Genomic DNA, 17,173 nt, shown 5'->3' on the forward strand with positions numbered 1-17,173 from the left:
AGTGGCGTTGCAGCCGGAGCAGGTGCTCTGACCTTCTTGGCTGCTGTGCATTGAGTGGGGCCAGGGCTGCTGGCTGTTGAATGTGACCATTGTTCTGTGCCTCACCAAACACAAGAGACACTGTCGCTTGTTTCAGCCAGAAAAATCAGCTGTAGCTGAACATGCACTTCAAGAAGGAGACCACGTCATCCACTTTGAAAGAACTGAAGTCCTTTCTACGGTCTCACATTATCATACCCGCCTGAACAGAGAAGCTATTGAGATTTACAAACACCAGCACAATTTTAACAGAAAGGAAGAAGGCATTTTCATCCACCAATCTTGGTACCCAGCTCTGCAAAACACCCTACAGACTATAAATTGCAGAAAGTCACAGAACAACCAGTACATTCCACAGAACAGCACAGTCAACAACCATCTTCCTTATCTTCACACCCCTTCCAAGTTCCAACCCTCCCAGCAATTAACACAGAACAATGGTCACATTCAACAGCCAGTTTCCTTATCACTACCCTTCCAGGAAGCCCCACCAAACAATGGGCACAGCCACAAACCAATTGCCCTTTCACCACACCCCCTCCAGCCTAGAAATAGCAGCTCTCCAGCAGCCCTGGCCCCACTCAATGCACAGCAGCCAAGAAGGTCAGAGTGCCTGCTCCGGCTGCAACGCCACTGAAGATGTTCTCCGCAGCTGAGAACGAAACGTCTGGAAGGAAAACTTTCTCCAGTAGAACACGGCACTTGAGCCCGAAAGATTCTACAAACCCTAATGATTGACTCTTTGTCCATCCAACTATGTATAATGAAAAGAAAGATGACAAACAAAGCAATTACCTCTCCCTTGCCCCTGGTGTATCAGGATTTTGGCATGTAAAACTCAACTGCTTCAAACTATGCCCACAAAGAAAAAGTTACAGTGTTATAAATACCACTGACCATGGTCCTGTGGTCTTGCCACTTGTTATAACTGCTGTTTAGCTTCTTTTTCAAAATATGTGACTGTTTAAAAATAGTTCCCTGTAACTTTTTTGAAGTGCTTAAATAGCGTTCAGTAGGGTTGTTTTGTGTATCCCTGTGCTGGTACGTTGCGTGCAACTAGAGCCTTTTGGTCACAGCCAATACTAAGAATTTATTTTAAAGTAAAGTTCATCAGCATATTAAATTTATCTGTATCATCTTGGGAAATGGCATCAGCACAACTTTTACATTGTATTTTGTTTTCATCCTACCCTTGCTACAAAGAGATCAGGGCAGCCTGTAGGATTCCCCTCCCCCTTCCCTGTACCCATTTTTGCCTCTCAACACTTCCACGGAGTTGGTTAGGTTGAGTTTGTTTATGACTGGTCCAAGATCATCTAGTGAGCTTCATGGTAAAGTATGGATTTGAACTCTTGATCCCCAGTTCTAATTCGACAGTCTGAGCAATCTGCTTCTCTTCTGTTTATTGTCTGCAGGCTTTGTATCTTTTAGGTAGCTTAGCTTTGATCAAGGCTCAATTGATCATTTAGAAAGCCCAAAAAGATATTGCTTGAAATCGGTAGGCTGCTACTTCTATCCTACTTGCTGTGGTTCTGAGTAGAGAGGGGTTTATCTAGTTCTTTTTAACTAGCACTTTTTGGAGCATGGACTTTTTACTGTCTGTTTAAAATCTTCTTGTAGAATTTTGACAAAGCTTCTGGAGGTGTCAGACGACCCTCAAGTCCTGGCTGTAGCTGCTCATGATGTGGGCGAATATGTCCGACACTATCCTCGAGGGAAACGGTATGGAAATCTTCATTGTGCACTGCAGTTAATGGTAAACTATGAGCTTGCATGGAAGGGTTTATTTGATTCCTTGACAGATGTATTTATTTATTGACTTTATTTATATTCCACCTTTCTCACTGAGACTCAAGACATATGACACAGTTGATACAATCCGTGGGATGAGACCTCTGATAAGCAAGGTAATAGGACTAGGATTGCAGCAACCTGGAACAAGGCATAAGGTATTAACATAACATGCAATACCATTTTCTGCATTGTTATAAAAGTTTAAAAACAAAGAAGCTAGAGTAGGATGATATATTATATACAGTTGTATAGTTCACAGCCCAGTTCCCATTATAGAAACACTGTCCTGAGCCATGGCTTTCATTACTTTTATAAAAATGCCTTTCTGAGCAATTCTGTTTTACGTAGTTTGCCCACATAGGCAAGGATTTCAGGAACATGATGACAACTTACATTGCAATAAATTTGCTGGTGTTTAGGATGCCACAAGACATCTTGTTGAGCACAAATTCAGGTACTTTTCATGCTTTATGCATGTTTTTGAAAAGTTAGGCTGCTTTGACAGGGACATACAGAGTGCATCCCCACCCTAAGCACAGAAGCAGATGCGAACAGCCATCCATATCCCCTGTCCCCATGTGACTCTCTCTGCCACCAGCTTTGCCCCCCTCCCCTTTCTAAATGAAGTAGTGTCAAATAGATTGATTCCACACATAACACTTGACTTCCATAGTATCTGTGCAGAACTACAGACACCTCAGAGACCAGCTGGACCCTCCACAGCCCAGCAGGACCCACTCTGAAATGCTGCAGTGTGATGCTGCAGGAAAGAAGGAAGTTCTTTAAAGGGGCAAATGGAGTGTGGAGAGGAAATGCAGAATTTAGCTCTACCATTTTCAAAGTGGGGTTTAGCTTCGCCCTGCTTCCCATATTGGCATGAGAGGAATGTCCACATGGATGCCCTGCCTCCATCTATCTCATAGTTCCTCCTGTGAATTGGATCAAAGGAAGTTTTCCTTGGAATCATATGAAGTAGATATACCCCAAGAGGCCTACAAGTGATGCTCATAGAGAGCACAATGTCATGTAGGCCTACAAGTGATGCTCATAGAGAGCACAATGTCATGTAGATGCTCTGTTCAAATCAGGGCCCTCCTACATTCCTTGCAGGGGAAAATCCCTGTGTAGGGCAGCTGGGGTTAAGAATAATTCTAACTAATATAGCAGACAGTGTACACATATAGCAGGTGGACTGTTCTTCCTTCTGAAAATGTTGATATTTCGTCAGTGCTTGAGTTTTACTGTCTTTCTTTTTAAATGCCCATGGAACATATTGTTTCTTGGCTGCTCTTAACTCTCCAGTACTATTATTCCAGTACTTCAGTTTAGGTGCAGTAATCAAATGTGCTGTTTCTGTTAGCCAGTGTAATCCACTATTCCTCGGGCTGAGCTGTTTCACCTTTTCCTGTAGTCCCTTGAAATGGAACCAGCAACTAAGGATTTCTGTAAATGTGTTCTTTTAAAGTCTGGGATCCTTAGAGCCTCCTGTTTTGCTGCTTCAAGGTTCTCTCCTTACCTAATGCAGGCAGCCTATGGCATAATCTTGCTTAGTTTATTCAAAGGACTTCTTCCCAGAGAACACTTGTTGTTAAGTGATTATGAGATGTAGAAAAATATTTCAGATTACATATTAAGACTGGGTTTTTTTAAGGTTGCAGAAAAAAACCCCACCTCAAACACCCTATTCCTATATTATAGCAGGCTCCATTTTGAGTTATCTAAAAGTGAATTATCTTCTAATTCAGATCTCTTTTTTTCAGGATCTTTTTTGCAGAGTTCAGGGGAAAGGTCAGGTAACAATAGGATTCTTGAACAAGAAGACTACAAAATACTTTCCGCTGAACAACATGTTTGCCAGTTAACTCAGAAGATTTTTTAAAAAATTAAACAGCTAAAAGCTAGATTTAGAAGTATCATCTTGTTTCATAGTAGTAAAAAGTCAGCATTGACTATGCAAATATAGGCTTGAGAGAAATTCTAACTTCAGGGTATTGGAAACCTTATTTGGAAGGTTAACTGCTGTTTAGTTTAGAGTTAAAGTAGCAAGTCATGGGCCTGTAATATCAAATAGAACATAACCATAACAAACAACACACACACACTCACATATATACATGTACAGTGATGAAAGGGGTCAGGATTTCTTGCTAGATGAATTTGCCCTTGGCATTTGTGAGTCTGTGTACTCATGAACGGTGTCATATCGGTGGTAGATAGTTATATGGGTAGAGAGCTAGGTTGTCTGTGTCGCTATTTGTCATCTTTGAAGACATAGGTGGGAAGAAAACGTTCCCATCGGATACCTTGCAGGTACTTCTGCAGGCTTGTACTGACATATGGGTGAAACAGGGATTTGATAGAGGAGTGTTTTGTGATGTAAATCAGATTGAATGCAAGCCTAGGAGAAAGAGATTTGTGTCAAAGGAGAAAAGGGAGGCTGACAGGAAAAGAAGCTGTTGAAATTAGAACTCCTTCACCTAGATGATATTCCCATTCCCATCTACTCAGGCTGCAGATAATATTCTTGTAGGCCAGATTTACAGTAGGAGACTAAGCAGAGTATCCCTTGCAGCTGCTTAGTATTTAGACAGCATCGTCTCAGCAAGTATTGCTAGGTGCAGTTACTTTTGTTGACTAAAAAATGATAATTGCACGCTTTCCAGCGGGAATGGTGATTGTTCAAGTATTCAGTGGTGTTTCTGATATCACTGCCAAGTGTATTCCACCCCCCTGCCATGTCATTTTTAATTCAGACAAGTGTGTAGATGACTCTTTTTTGCTGTTATTCTGAACCCTAATGCTTTATTTTACCTTCTCAGATGGTTGATCACTTGTCTGCTCAAATCTCAAAATTCCTTGGTCCCCAAGTAAAACTACCGCATTTTTCGGTCCATAAGATGCTCCGGACCATAGGACGCACCTTCCTCCTGGGGGGCGATCCGCTGCCTCCGCCTCTGATCCCGTCACTTCCCCTGTGCCTGCCTGCCTGGCTCCTACTGGCAGAGGTAGGAGATCGCTCCACGCTGCCCCCACCGCAAACCCAGCGCTTTGCGAGCGCCGGCTGCGGAGGGGGCAGCGTGCTTCCTCCATGCCCGTCTGCCTGGCTCCAGCTCTGACGCTTACAGCAAGCGCCAGGATTGCTCCCTCTGCCCTCCGATCCCGGCGCTTGCTTTAAGCATCAGAGCTGGAGCCAGGCAGACGGGCACGGAGGAATCACGCTGCCCCCTCCGCAGCCGGCGCTCGCGAAGCGCTGGGTTTGCGGAGGGGGCAGTGTGGAGCGATCCCAGAGCTTGCTGGAAGCAGAGCTGGAGCCAGGCAGGCAGGCGCGGGGGAAGCGCCGGGATCGGAGGTGGAGGCAGCGGATCGCCCCCCCCGGAGGAAGGTACGTCCTATCATCCCTTCGCTCCATAAGACGCACACACTTCCCCCCCACTTTTTTTGGGGGGGGGGAAGTGCGTCTTATGGTCCAGAAAATACGGTAACTTCTTGGAACAAATTCAAACCCACTATGTTATTCAGAGTCTTAGTATGACACTAAAAAAAAAAACCAGACGCATCGCTTCTCTTCCCTGCCTCCTGGCAGAAAATGTCTGTGCCAAAAACCTCTTGTCTTCTGCCTGTATCAACTGTGATGTGGTATCTCTTACCACCATAGGCTTAAATCGTTTGATTTTGCAGACTTCAGTTTTAGTTTTCCTCCAAGAATGTTGGATGGAGCCTCTGGGAAGAATGTTTTAATGTACCTGCTGTGAAAGTTGAGGATATTCATTATTCAGGTTGACTGCTTCCAGACAGATAAAAAGTTTTGAATACTTTCACCTTGCTTCAGTAAGATCTTAAAGATAGTGTCAGAAGTCACTCGTGAGATTTCCAGTTAGTTGAGTTGATACAGTTTCTAACAGGCAGGATTTTCAAAGTCATCATGGTTGGTTTCCCTAAGTATAGTTTGTTGCTTTCAGTACATAATCAAGGCTAGAGAAGAAAGATTGCTCTGCCAGTAGGTCTTGGGCCAACAGAACAAGGCCATGTGGACCTGGGTGCAAGATTTCATAAGCAGCCACCTAAGGGACAGAGTTCAAGAACAAGGTGGGCCCTTGAGACATTGACATGGACTTCCAATTCTTGATATTGGAATTTGAGTACAACTAACTGATGTTAGAACTGGGACGTTCTGCCAGGTCTTAATCCAAATAAAAGGAAACTTCACATAAACGGGCTACCTTTCTTCTCTCCATGATTTTCCACTCTCCATTCCTCCGACCCCCTCTTTTGTCTCTAAATAGAGTTATTGAACAGCTCGGTGGAAAACAGCTTGTAATGAACCACATGCATCATGAAGACCAGCAGGTTCGCTATAATGCCTTGCTTGCAGTGCAGAAGCTGATGGTCCACAACTGGTATGTGAAGACTATTTTCTGGTTCTGGGTTGCTAGCATGAACTCTTTTTGTGATGCCTAAAGTGCCAATACTTAAGTATGAGCAGTGCCTTTCCCCCACTGAAATGAGAGCTGTGATGTGCTTTAATTTTTAGAGCTGGCATTGCAAATGACGCACAGTTGCTAGTGAATGGAATTAGTAGGCCCTTTGGCGTTAAAACAATCTCCTTTTTTAGGTTTTTTTTTAAAAGAAAAAAAAGTAAGTGTTGGATTAGGCTTTAAACTTGTTCTGATCCCTTCCCTATTTTGTTAATTTTCATTGTGCGTCCACTAGAATGATTTACAGAAAAATCCATCAATATAGTCAGTAAAATTCTGGTGAACAGAAATGTGATATTTTTGCATTTGTCTTTACTGTGAATATTTAACAGAAAATGGCATCATGAAAAATCATAGAACAATAGATTATAGAATGCTTAAAGGATTTTTCTTTTTAAAAATAAAGGGAGTAGGAGATATAGATTCTCCATCCTTGCAAATAAAATTTCAAGCCGATTTTTATTCCTCTTGTCCATTGATCTGCCTGGCTCTTCCCATCAGCTGTATTTCTGACCTCTTTTATTATTTACTATTTAGCATAGGATAATCTCAGGGCAGAACAATTTCTCACAGTGAGGTGGGCATATTGGCACTGCCTTTAGGGGTGGCTCTAATGTAAGCCACCCTGAGCCCTGCTTGCAGGGAAGGGCTGCAGCCTAAAAGTCCAAATAATTAACAAATAAATACATAAACTGAGAACCATATTACAGGTGTTAGGAGCAGGTGTAGACAAATGCCTCATTCCTTCAGTGCTGAACAGAAGTTGCTAACATTTAGACTTCCTATACAGAGAAGTTGCAAAGCTTATACCTGTTGATGCCTCTGAGCTTTCCAGTTGGAGTCAAAGGGAAAGTTTTCTTAAATTATACATAATAAAAGTAAATTGTGGGTATTTGTGCTCCAATGGTATAATAGCACAAAAGTACACTGGCTGCAGCAGAATACCATAGCTAGCTCTCTGGAATAAGTAATTTTATTGTGATTTTGCATTTAAATTCCTAGTCATAGCTATTTCAAGCACAGAGTGTTCTTCTGAAACCCTTTTGAAACTGATCGGCTGTGATCTTACTCATCTGCCTGGACCATTTGTTTTTCTGATCCTACACTTGCTCCCAGGTTGCCTTTGCAGTGTTCTAAACCTGGAGAAATGTCTTCCTCATTTCTCTGGCTTTATTCTTGCACTTGCAATGCTAAGCCAAAGTACACCTACAAAAGTAGGTTGTATCTGAACCAAGGGGAAATGGCATCCACAAGTTTCCATTAATAAGTGGAAAGTAAATCAGGTAACAACAGGCAGCTACCAATCTAACACTACAGCTACTCACTAAGATATATTTTACAGATGGTAACAAGACTCAGCGCTGACCTGGATGGCCCAAGCTAGCCTGATCTCATCAGATCTCAGAAGCTAAGCAGGGTCAGCCCTGGTTAGTACTTGGATGGGAAACCATCAAGGAATCCCAGGGTTGCTATGCAAAGGAAAGCAATGGCAAGCCACCCCTGTTAGTCACTTACCTTAAAACCCCCATGAGGGATCACCATAAATCAAGTACAACTTCTTGTCGTTCTACGCACACACAAGACTGAAAATAAGCATGAATTGATCGGGTGTTGGTGCTGTAATGTTGTTTTTGCTAAAATAACTTCCATGTTGCAGAAACACCTGGGACATGCATCCCATGGTAGCTGGTCAAGTAGGACATGTCACACCTTATTTCCACCTGTAAAGTTCCATGCACAAGTAGAAAGCTGAGTCCACCTGAACGAAGTCCTAAATGACTTTCAGTTGTATCACTTCCTTCTGCTCAGTATCTCTGTTTTGAACCTAGATCCAGGTTTCCATGTACCTTTTTACCTTTTCCATATGTCTTTTTAATACGGTACAGTCTAGAGTGGGGTTGCAAATGTTACTGCTATCTGAAATGTAGTTGGTTTTTGTTTTGGTTTAAACTGTTTTTATTGTAAGTTAATTGCCTAGAGCCTTGCACCAGAAGGGAATAGGCATTTCACAAATAATAATAATAATATTTATACCCCGCTTCTCTTCCCAATGGGGACTCAGCATCGTACAATTTTGAACAGGAAGACTCCATCACTACTGCTCTTCATATTGCGAGGCAGACCTATGTGAATCAGTGAAGAAAGCCACTGAGCTCTCTCCCCTTTGAGGACGAAGTGGCTTTGGCATGTCTGACAGACTCTCATCCACCCCTCAGTCAGTGACCTTGAAGAATATAAAGCAAACCTTTGTTTCTAATTAAGAAAACCAGAAGTTATTCAACCCCTCCCCCCTATTTAGGCATTTGTTAATTCGATAGTTCTGAAAACAATTTTCATTTAAAGAGGCTCCTGCTGTGATGCAGCAGATAAAGCAAAGGATTTCTCTTCTTTTTAAAATTAGTGTCATCTAGGGTAGGAACTGTGATATCTTGGAGGGGGGGAAGTAGTGAGAGTGTTTGCATAGATGAACTTTATATAGCGCAGGGCAAAAATTGCAGATGGCATTTGTTTTCAAACTCTCATGAAATACTTGATGGAATGAGGCTAAGATTTTTTGGGGGGTGGGGTAAAGGTTCAGATTCTTGAAAATGTAAAACCTATTTCCTTCCTTTACCCCATTCCTGCACAAGCTATGCTCATTGGTGGATGAATCTTTTGCCTTGCTTGTAAGAAGCATATCAGTATTGGAGGGTGATGTCTTGCAATACTTAGTACTCTGGTCTCTACAGAATTTTTTTTTAAAATCACTACCTATCTACTGCATTTTGTCCCAAAGCATATTCTTCATACTGATTCTAGAATGATTTCTGCCTTGATCACACGCCTCTGTCTCTTTGAAACTGGCAGCTAAGAATTTAAATACAGTTGTTGCAGATGGCTTTTGGACAAGGGAACAAAGCACACCTTCAAGTCTAATGAGAGAGCATAAGGCTTTTTCATCTGTAGCAATTTAATCAATAGTAGTTCAGAAGGAACTCTCTGAGATGTTTCTCCATTTAATACAAAATCATCATCAGCCTACTCCCTTTGTGACCACCTCCTTTCATCATTAGACTTGGTGAAACCTGTAAACTATAGAAAATGCAGGTAACTAGCTTGATTAAATCTCCATGTTGTTACAGGCAATGCTTTTGAGTCTCTTATTTTAATGGGGAAATAAGCTAAGAGACTTGGTAGAGTGAATTTAGGAGTGAAGATCTTTGCTTTCAATAATACGGAGTTCAGGTTTTCAGCCAAGAAATAGACCAAGCAATAGTAATTTGATAGTGTTTACTTGAGCTATGTATCAAGAGGATTTATACACACATACGTATGTTGTACAAGCAAACAAAAGTCTAAGAAAATAGAGTTTATCGATAGAGGAAATCAAGGGTTGTTGAAGCGGGTAAGATTCACCTGATCCAGAAGAGGAGACGTCTGTCCAAAGGAAAATTACACAGAGAGGAATGCGAATGACCAGCATAACGCGCCCTATAGACCAATTACAGGAGTAATGGCTGGTACAGACTGTAAATAGCGCCCTACAGAATGCACACTGAGGTGGGGTTTTGACCCACACTTTATAGGGGTTCGAGGATGGGGGTCAGTAGTTACCAAAGGGGCTTTGATGTTCCATTGATGGCTATCTAGAATAGCTGTGTTGGGAAACTTCGCACATTTCGCTAGGATGATAAGCTTGGAGGGACTGCATAATTTGTTACCGGGTTTTGTCTGACACTCGGAAAAGAGATCAAAGACTTTAAAGGTAGGATCAATCAAGTTATGCATTTGATTGGATTTAGCAAGGTAGAGGTGATAGACTAGAGGAAGACCAGAAGATTAGAGTGAGAGTAATACTTACCCGCAGTTTCCATGTCATTATGCATCCCCTTTAGGCGGGGACGCTGGAGGGTGAAATGGGTGAGATTGCGCTGAGATACAGAGTGCAGGCGCCAACCAAGCTCTCTACTGGGTCCACTTCACCCATTGAGGTGGAGTGTTGCCTTGACCTGTGTTTGGTCAGACTCCATTTTGTTTACCAAGAACAGGAGACCCTCTCTCTTTATTTGCACTGGGGTACTCAGTTTATATCAGGTAGCGCCTCTCAGTAACAATGTTAGATTATTACAAATTATTTTCATCTTCTCACAACTTGGGAATTGAGTAAAGACACTGTCCTTTCTCAGTAGGTTTGATTTGTTATTATTTACCTGTGTTATTTGGGAATATAGTTGTCCTGGCTTGTGTGTGCTCGTAGCTTTACCGTATGCTCATGTATGCATAAGAGAACACATTAACTGACTTTGTGAGATGGCAGGCAGTGTTTCTTCCGTGCACTTTTCCTGCTGTCTGGGAGGCAGTGAGCCAGCTGCTCATCACTCAAGGAAGATGTGGTAGCCAAAGTTCCCTCTAAGCTGCAGAGTCTTGTGAGCAAAAATTCTATTTTGTGAGCTACTGGCATTAAAGTTGTGAGCTACTGGCTTTAAAATTGTGAGCTACTGGCTTTAAAATTGTGAGCTACTGCATAAATTATTGTGCTCTGGGGCTATTTTTCCTCAGCTAAGACAAAAATATATGTGCTGGAGAATAAAAATCTGTGGGCTAGCTCATGCTAACTCAGCTTAGAGGGAACACTGGTGATAGCAGGTAAGGAATCACCTAAATAAGGACAAGCTGGTTTTTTTCTTGTCCCGCCTTTTTCGAAAGGTGGGTTTTGCTCGTGTGCAGGTGTCATGCAGTGCAGTAGGCAGTTTCCCAGAAGAGCAGTAACAAATAGATGGGCTTCTTGGATGACAGGAAGAGCTCTTCCTCTCTCCAAGCCTTTCCTTTCCTTTCCTTTCCTTTCCTTTCCTTTCCTTTCCTTTTCCTTTCCTTTCCTTTCCTTTCCTTTCCTTTCCTTTCCTTTCCTTTCCTTTCCTTTCCTTTCCTTTCCTTTCCTTTCCTTTCCTTTCCTTTCCTTTCCTTTCCTTTCCTTTCCTTTCCTTTCCTTTCCTTTCCTTTCCTTTCCTTTCCTTTCCTTTCCTTTCCTTTCCTTTCCTTTCCTTTCCTTTCCTCCCCTAGATCCAGCAGTAGGTTTCAGCCTTTGGGCTTATTTGCAGCAGCCGTTGTTTCTTGTCAGCCCATGCTCCTTGCACATCAGCACATTCATCTTATAGAACAAGCATTTATTTATTCAGTTGACCTTCTTGGACCATTTTTAAATGTTATTTTATTAAATGTTTTTCTTCTCAGGCTCTTATTGGTAGCTACATATTTTATTCCATGTTGTCATAGACATTAGAGACTGGAATGCAAATTAACACTTGATCAATAAATCTTCCATCCCAGTGGCTTGCCTGGGTTCTTTGGTAGTTGGCAGGATCATCAAGTCTCCTTTCCCTTCCTGACTAAAATCTGTAGCAATTGGCACTGCCATAAATAATGCAGCCCGTATGGCAACGTGAAGTATATTGATTCAGCCAAGCTTTGCACAGCTTTGATCTTGGATTTATATATATATATATATAGGTTATTTTACTTTACAAGAAGATAATGAGTACAATCTAGGAAAAAAGTCATGAATGACAGATTCACCTTGAATGTGACAGAATGGACTTAGTTCATTGTTTTACATCAGATTTAGAAGAAGAAGAAGAAGATATTGGATTTCTATCCCGCCCTCCACTCCGAAGAGTCTCAGAGTGGCTCACAATCTCCTTTACCTTCCTCCCCCACCTGAGATTTACCTGAGATTAAAACTTTTGCAAAAGTAAGACAGACATTTATAACAGTATGATTCATGATCTTGGATCCTGAAAATTAAAAAAATGCTTTGTTAAAGGTAACCATACATTTAACAGCTTTTAAAAATTCAGGCCATTAAGAAACTGTCTTGGTAACAACAAAGCAATGAACGAGCATCCTTGGTGATCAAGCAACATATAGTGCCATGCCAAGCAGAGTTATGTCTTTCTCTAAGCTTGACTTCAATGGACTTAGGAGGGTACAACTCTCCCTAGGACTGCATTGTTAGTATACATCAACAAGCTTGCAGCTGTCTACTTTTCTGCTTACAAATAGCACCCACAATCACACAGAGCTGCAGAAATGTATTTTCTGTCAGATATTAGTATTCTCTGTATGTCTCCACCAGTGAGTTTAATGGAGCATGGTTATCTCCCTGCTGAAGCACACAGTTTGTACTTTCTTGGCTTCAGGGTTTCACTTTAGAATCCTGCTCTGTACCCCTTCCATCATTTCTTTTAGTTTTTCAGTTTAGCACTTCAACATTTCATGCAGGGTAGTTGAAATGGCATTTGTTTGAGTGTGACAGTAATTTCTTCTCTGATTTTCTTTATTGGAGCAAATGGTGCTTTGAAGTTTGACACAGAGTCTAATTATGGTTCAGTCTGGCTCAGATTCCCCCCCCCCCGCCCTCTTAACATTTTTCTGCTATGTATAAAACGGGTGAGATTTTGAGTACACAAATTGTTTTCTATTCATCCTGGTTAAAATGTTTTGAATCATAAGCATTAAGAAAATATAGGAGAGCTCCAAAGCAAATAAAACATTCAGGTTGAATTTTAATCTATTCAGCAGAGAGGCTTGATGTAGGAGGCACTTTCCATTTTCCTTTGAATAGAATGGGAGAATTTTAAACAATTCTAGACCTATGAAAATTAACTTGTGGCATCACTGAGTCAAGAATCAGAACATTAAACTTGTTTCTTTCAAGAGGGCATAAAACACATGCTTTCTTTCCAGCTGAAATCAGTAAGCCATCAAAGTGCTTGCCTTTGGGAGGATTGTTCCCTGATTGACAGAAGGTCAAACCCTAGGAACTGCAGGTGAATCTCTACCTCTACAGTGGATATTTCCCACCATTTATTTCCTTTTGTAGTTAGCTGCACCCATTGAAAAGCTGCTACTGAGAATCAGGGGACCTTTGGATACAGTGTAGGATGCAGCAGGAAAGGTTGCCACTTGAGCAGGAAAGAAATCAGCAACATTGTAAAACTTCCCTTTGTGCACGCAGACATTATTGTGAATATCAGCAACATTGTGAACGTCCCTTTGTGCAAGACCATTGGGTTTAAACGGGGTTTTTTTTGTAGCAGGAGCTCCTTTGCATATTAGGCCACACACCCCTGATGTAGCCGATCCTCCAAGAGCTTACAGGGCTCTTCTTACAGGGCCTACTGTAAGCTCTTGGAGGATTGGCTACATCAGGGGTGTGTGGCCTGATATGCAAAGAAGTTCCTGCTATAAAAAGTCCTGGGTTTGAACTAAATGGATACAGCTTTATAGAATTCAAACAGCTGACAATGAACAGCCTTAATCCATAGGTTACAGCCTATACAACGATTAAGCTATTAGTTGTTCCTTATTGAATAACTTGTCTTGGCCTCCCATAATATTTTAATAGTTTCTCCAAATGTACAAAAATATAATCAGTTGTGAAGCACTCCCTAGCCAGGGGTAGGGAACGTTGGCTCTCCAGATGTTTTTTGTCTACAACTCTCATCAGCCCCAGCCAACATGGCCAATGGCTGGGGCTGGTGGGAGTTGTAGGCAAAAAAACATCTGGAAAGCCAATGTTCCCTACCCCCCGCGTGTTTTCCTTCCCGTGAACATAATAGTTTTTCTAAGATTTGTCAGCTGGGAAATGAGGTTTCATCTGTTGAGTTCTCTCCTTGTGCTGCACAGGAAAGGTCTGATTTTGCTGCCCACCCGCCCTTACTGCAGCCCCTCAAATTATTCACATATTGGTTTCTGGGGACTCCTGGATCTCCCAACACCTCCAAGCATGCAGGGAATTTTTGTTCCATAAGCTGAGAGCTTTGCTTGTGGTACTTTAGACTCAACTGAACATGTTCTCTTGTTGTGATTAACCATTGCGTTTGTTAAGGAAGGACTGCCAGGAAAGAGGCCTATTTATTAACCTTGAAAAGACATTTTTGTTTTCTTCCTGTTTTGTCTTTCAGCTTCTGTTCCATGTTCTGTTTCCTTTTTCACAAACCCAGGCTACTGTCTGGGAATGCATTTTACTATCAGTTGATGAATAGTTCTTGGCTTTATGTTATTGCTTGTTCCTAACCTCTCCTTAACTATTCTTTGACGTGCAGTTTGTTCCCTCCATTCTCTTTCAGGGAATATCTTGGGAAGCAGCTGCAATCAGAACAGCCTCAAACTGCCACAGCACGGAGCTGAACATTTCCATCTGCATGCTGCAACTCTGTCCTTTGCTGGGTGTACCTGCAGTAACCACAAAGCTATCTTGAACTATGAATGAGAAATCAATTTGGTTGCAGCCCTCACAACCTGTTCTGCTGTTGTATAGGTTTCTTCCTGCTTATTCTTCCAGTACAGTTGCCTGGAGTCAAACATTGTGTCTAGAGAACAGTTTGCTATCTAATGTTTTTCTGTATGATGAAAATATCTCCCCAAATATAGCTGCTTTTGTTTTATGTATTTATTGTCTCCACATACAAAACAATAAAGAATAATCATTCCATACTATTAACTGTTGCATCGTTGCCCATTCTTCTCCACAGGTTTGTTTTGGAAAGCTATGATTTAAATAATTTCTCTTACAGTGCAACTCTTAAGGGTGTATGAAGATATTAAGGTAATGGACCAGCAGTGACATTATCACTTGTTAAAGGTCTGTACATCAAACCGGTGTTAAAAGGCAGATGCTATTCAAATGAGTTACCCTAACTTAAACTGGGGACACTTTCACAATAGCTGGCAGGGGATTGAAGAAAATCAATGCCATCTGTGGCTTAGTAGCAGTCTGAGCCAGTAGATAGTTTCTTGATGCCTTAGCTTGGTGAGTGACCTTTTCATGGCCCTCCCTGAGCCTGCCTCGGCGGGGAGGGCGGGGTATGAATAAAAAAATTATTTATTTTTATTCAGTTCCAAAAGCCTACATGATGTACTTTGGTATGGTATGTTGGCCAAGATTCTGTGTAAAAGATGATTTAAAAACTTGTGCACATTTAAATGAATTAGTTTGTGCAAGTGATATCACTCACATACACCATCATGCTATTAAAGAAGTATTTTCAAAAAGCAAAAGTCAGCATGCCTTTGCAATACAAATGAATAGGGAATGTTTGAGCAGCGGCAGCATGACTATGCTGTGACTCTGTGTCTGTGATGGGTGTCACCCCAGTTGCTTAGATTTCAGTGCTGTTTAATTTCTTGGCTTCATCCATTCTCTCTTTCACCACCTTCTGAGGTCAGTTAGCCTGCTGTTTCACAACCTTAATTAAGGTTTGTCGGCACACTTTTCATTCTCTGTTCCAAGGCTCTCACAGCAAGCTTTAGTCAGCAGTAGTCTGAGGGTCTCCCACCCCACCCCTCATGTCCTACATTCTTATCTTTTGTGAGAGAAAGTGTCATCACTCAGAAGCAACATGATAGGAATACAACGTCAAATTAAAGAGTTCTGGAAGTGGTAGCAAAAGCAAATCACAGGTAAGAAGTTTCTATTTGCTTATAATAATTATTGTATGGCATTGTGTGTAGTAGAGCCAGGAGATTCTAAGGTTGTCTGGCATCCTAAAGTTCTAGCTCTTTTAGCATTATGCACCACTAAGGGGCAAGCTACACTTATTTTTTTAGCTGAGAGAGCTCTCAGAGTTGTGATGACTGATCCAAGGTCACCCAACTGGCATATGTTGAGTCCAGAGTCGAACCCAGTTTTTCAGTTTAGAGTCCATCATTCTTACCACTACACCATGCTGGTTCTCCCTGTCTGCTTACATAGCTTATTGACTGATTTTTGAATTGACAAAGATTGTGGTGAAAGCCAGTGTGCTGTAGTGGCTAGAATACTGGACCAGGGTTTGGGAGATGGGTTCAAATCTCCATTCTCACACTTACTGTGTGACCATGGCCACTCATACACTCTCAGTCTAACCTACCACAAGAGATAAAGGCAGTCCCCTGTGCAAGCACCAGTTGTTTCCGACTCGGGTGGTGTTGTATCATGACATTTTCATGGCAGACTTTCTACGGGGTGGTTTGCCATTGCCTTCCCCAGTCATCTGCACTACTGCCCCCCCCCCAGCAAGCTGGGTACTCATTTTACTGCCCTCGGAAGGATGGAAGGCTGAGTCAACCTTGAGCTAGCTACCTGAACCCAGCTTCCGCCAGGATTGAACTCAGGTCATGAGCAGAGAGTTTGGACTGCAGTACTGCAGCGTTACCACTCTGCGCCAAGGGACTGCAAGCTACCACAAAGGGGAGGATAAAATGGAAAGGAGGAGAATTTAAGCCACTTTGGCTCCCACTGGGAATAAAGCAAGCTGTAAATAAATAATGGATTATAGTCATTACTATGAACTGTGTACAAGATGGTTAAAACAATGGATGGATCTAATATCCAGGCCTGGAAATTTTGTGTTGCTGTGCAGAACTTAATGGGTTGTCAATAATGGTGTCAAATAGATAGTTAATGTCCAAGTTTGAAGTTAAGAGTTTAATATTGCTCTGAGACTGGTAAAAGCTGCACACTTCCACATGAATTTCAGTTCAATTTTTGTATTGGAGTCCATTGCCTTCTCATCCCTAAATTGCTTCAGGTTTAAAAAAACCTTTGTAATCTGCCATGGAGGTTATTGATTTGCAGACCAACTACCCATGTCATTGAATTTTTGGCCATATGTCTTAGAGCTTAACTATCTCTTCCAAAAATGAACACAGTGCTAACCCCTTGGAACTGTCCATTTAAGGCAAGGGGATGTTGCTTTTAAAATTCTCCCATTTAACTCAAACAGTTAAGGAAATTATACTGTACTTTAGTTTTTCAGTGTTCATTGCTTTAACATACATAGTAACAAACACACTGCAGCATGGTCTGCTGTACTGGCTTCACTGGGACTGCTCTTTTTTGGCGC

At 41.8% G+C, this 17,173-nt stretch overlaps 1 protein-coding gene across 1 annotated transcript in view; it reads left to right on the plus strand.

Annotated features, from left to right (window-relative positions):
* Window positions 1-14,786, plus strand: part of ATP6V1H (ATPase H+ transporting V1 subunit H) — a 55,217-nt gene extending 40,431 nt beyond the window's left edge. Inside the window, exons 12-14 of the mRNA XM_060243795.1 lie at window positions 1,660-1,761; window positions 6,117-6,230; window positions 14,417-14,786. Of these exons, the coding sequence (XP_060099778.1) occupies window positions 1,660-1,761; window positions 6,117-6,230; window positions 14,417-14,477 (277 nt within the window). The 3' untranslated portion in view covers window positions 14,478-14,786. The remainder of the gene's footprint in view (window positions 1-1,659; window positions 1,762-6,116; window positions 6,231-14,416) is intronic.
* The last annotated feature ends 2,387 nt before the right edge of the window (window positions 14,787-17,173 follow it).

This window comes from Heteronotia binoei, chromosome 7 (genome assembly GCF_032191835.1).
Source record: "Heteronotia binoei isolate CCM8104 ecotype False Entrance Well chromosome 7, APGP_CSIRO_Hbin_v1, whole genome shotgun sequence".
NCBI classification, from domain to species: Eukaryota; Metazoa; Chordata; class Lepidosauria; order Squamata; family Gekkonidae; genus Heteronotia; species Heteronotia binoei.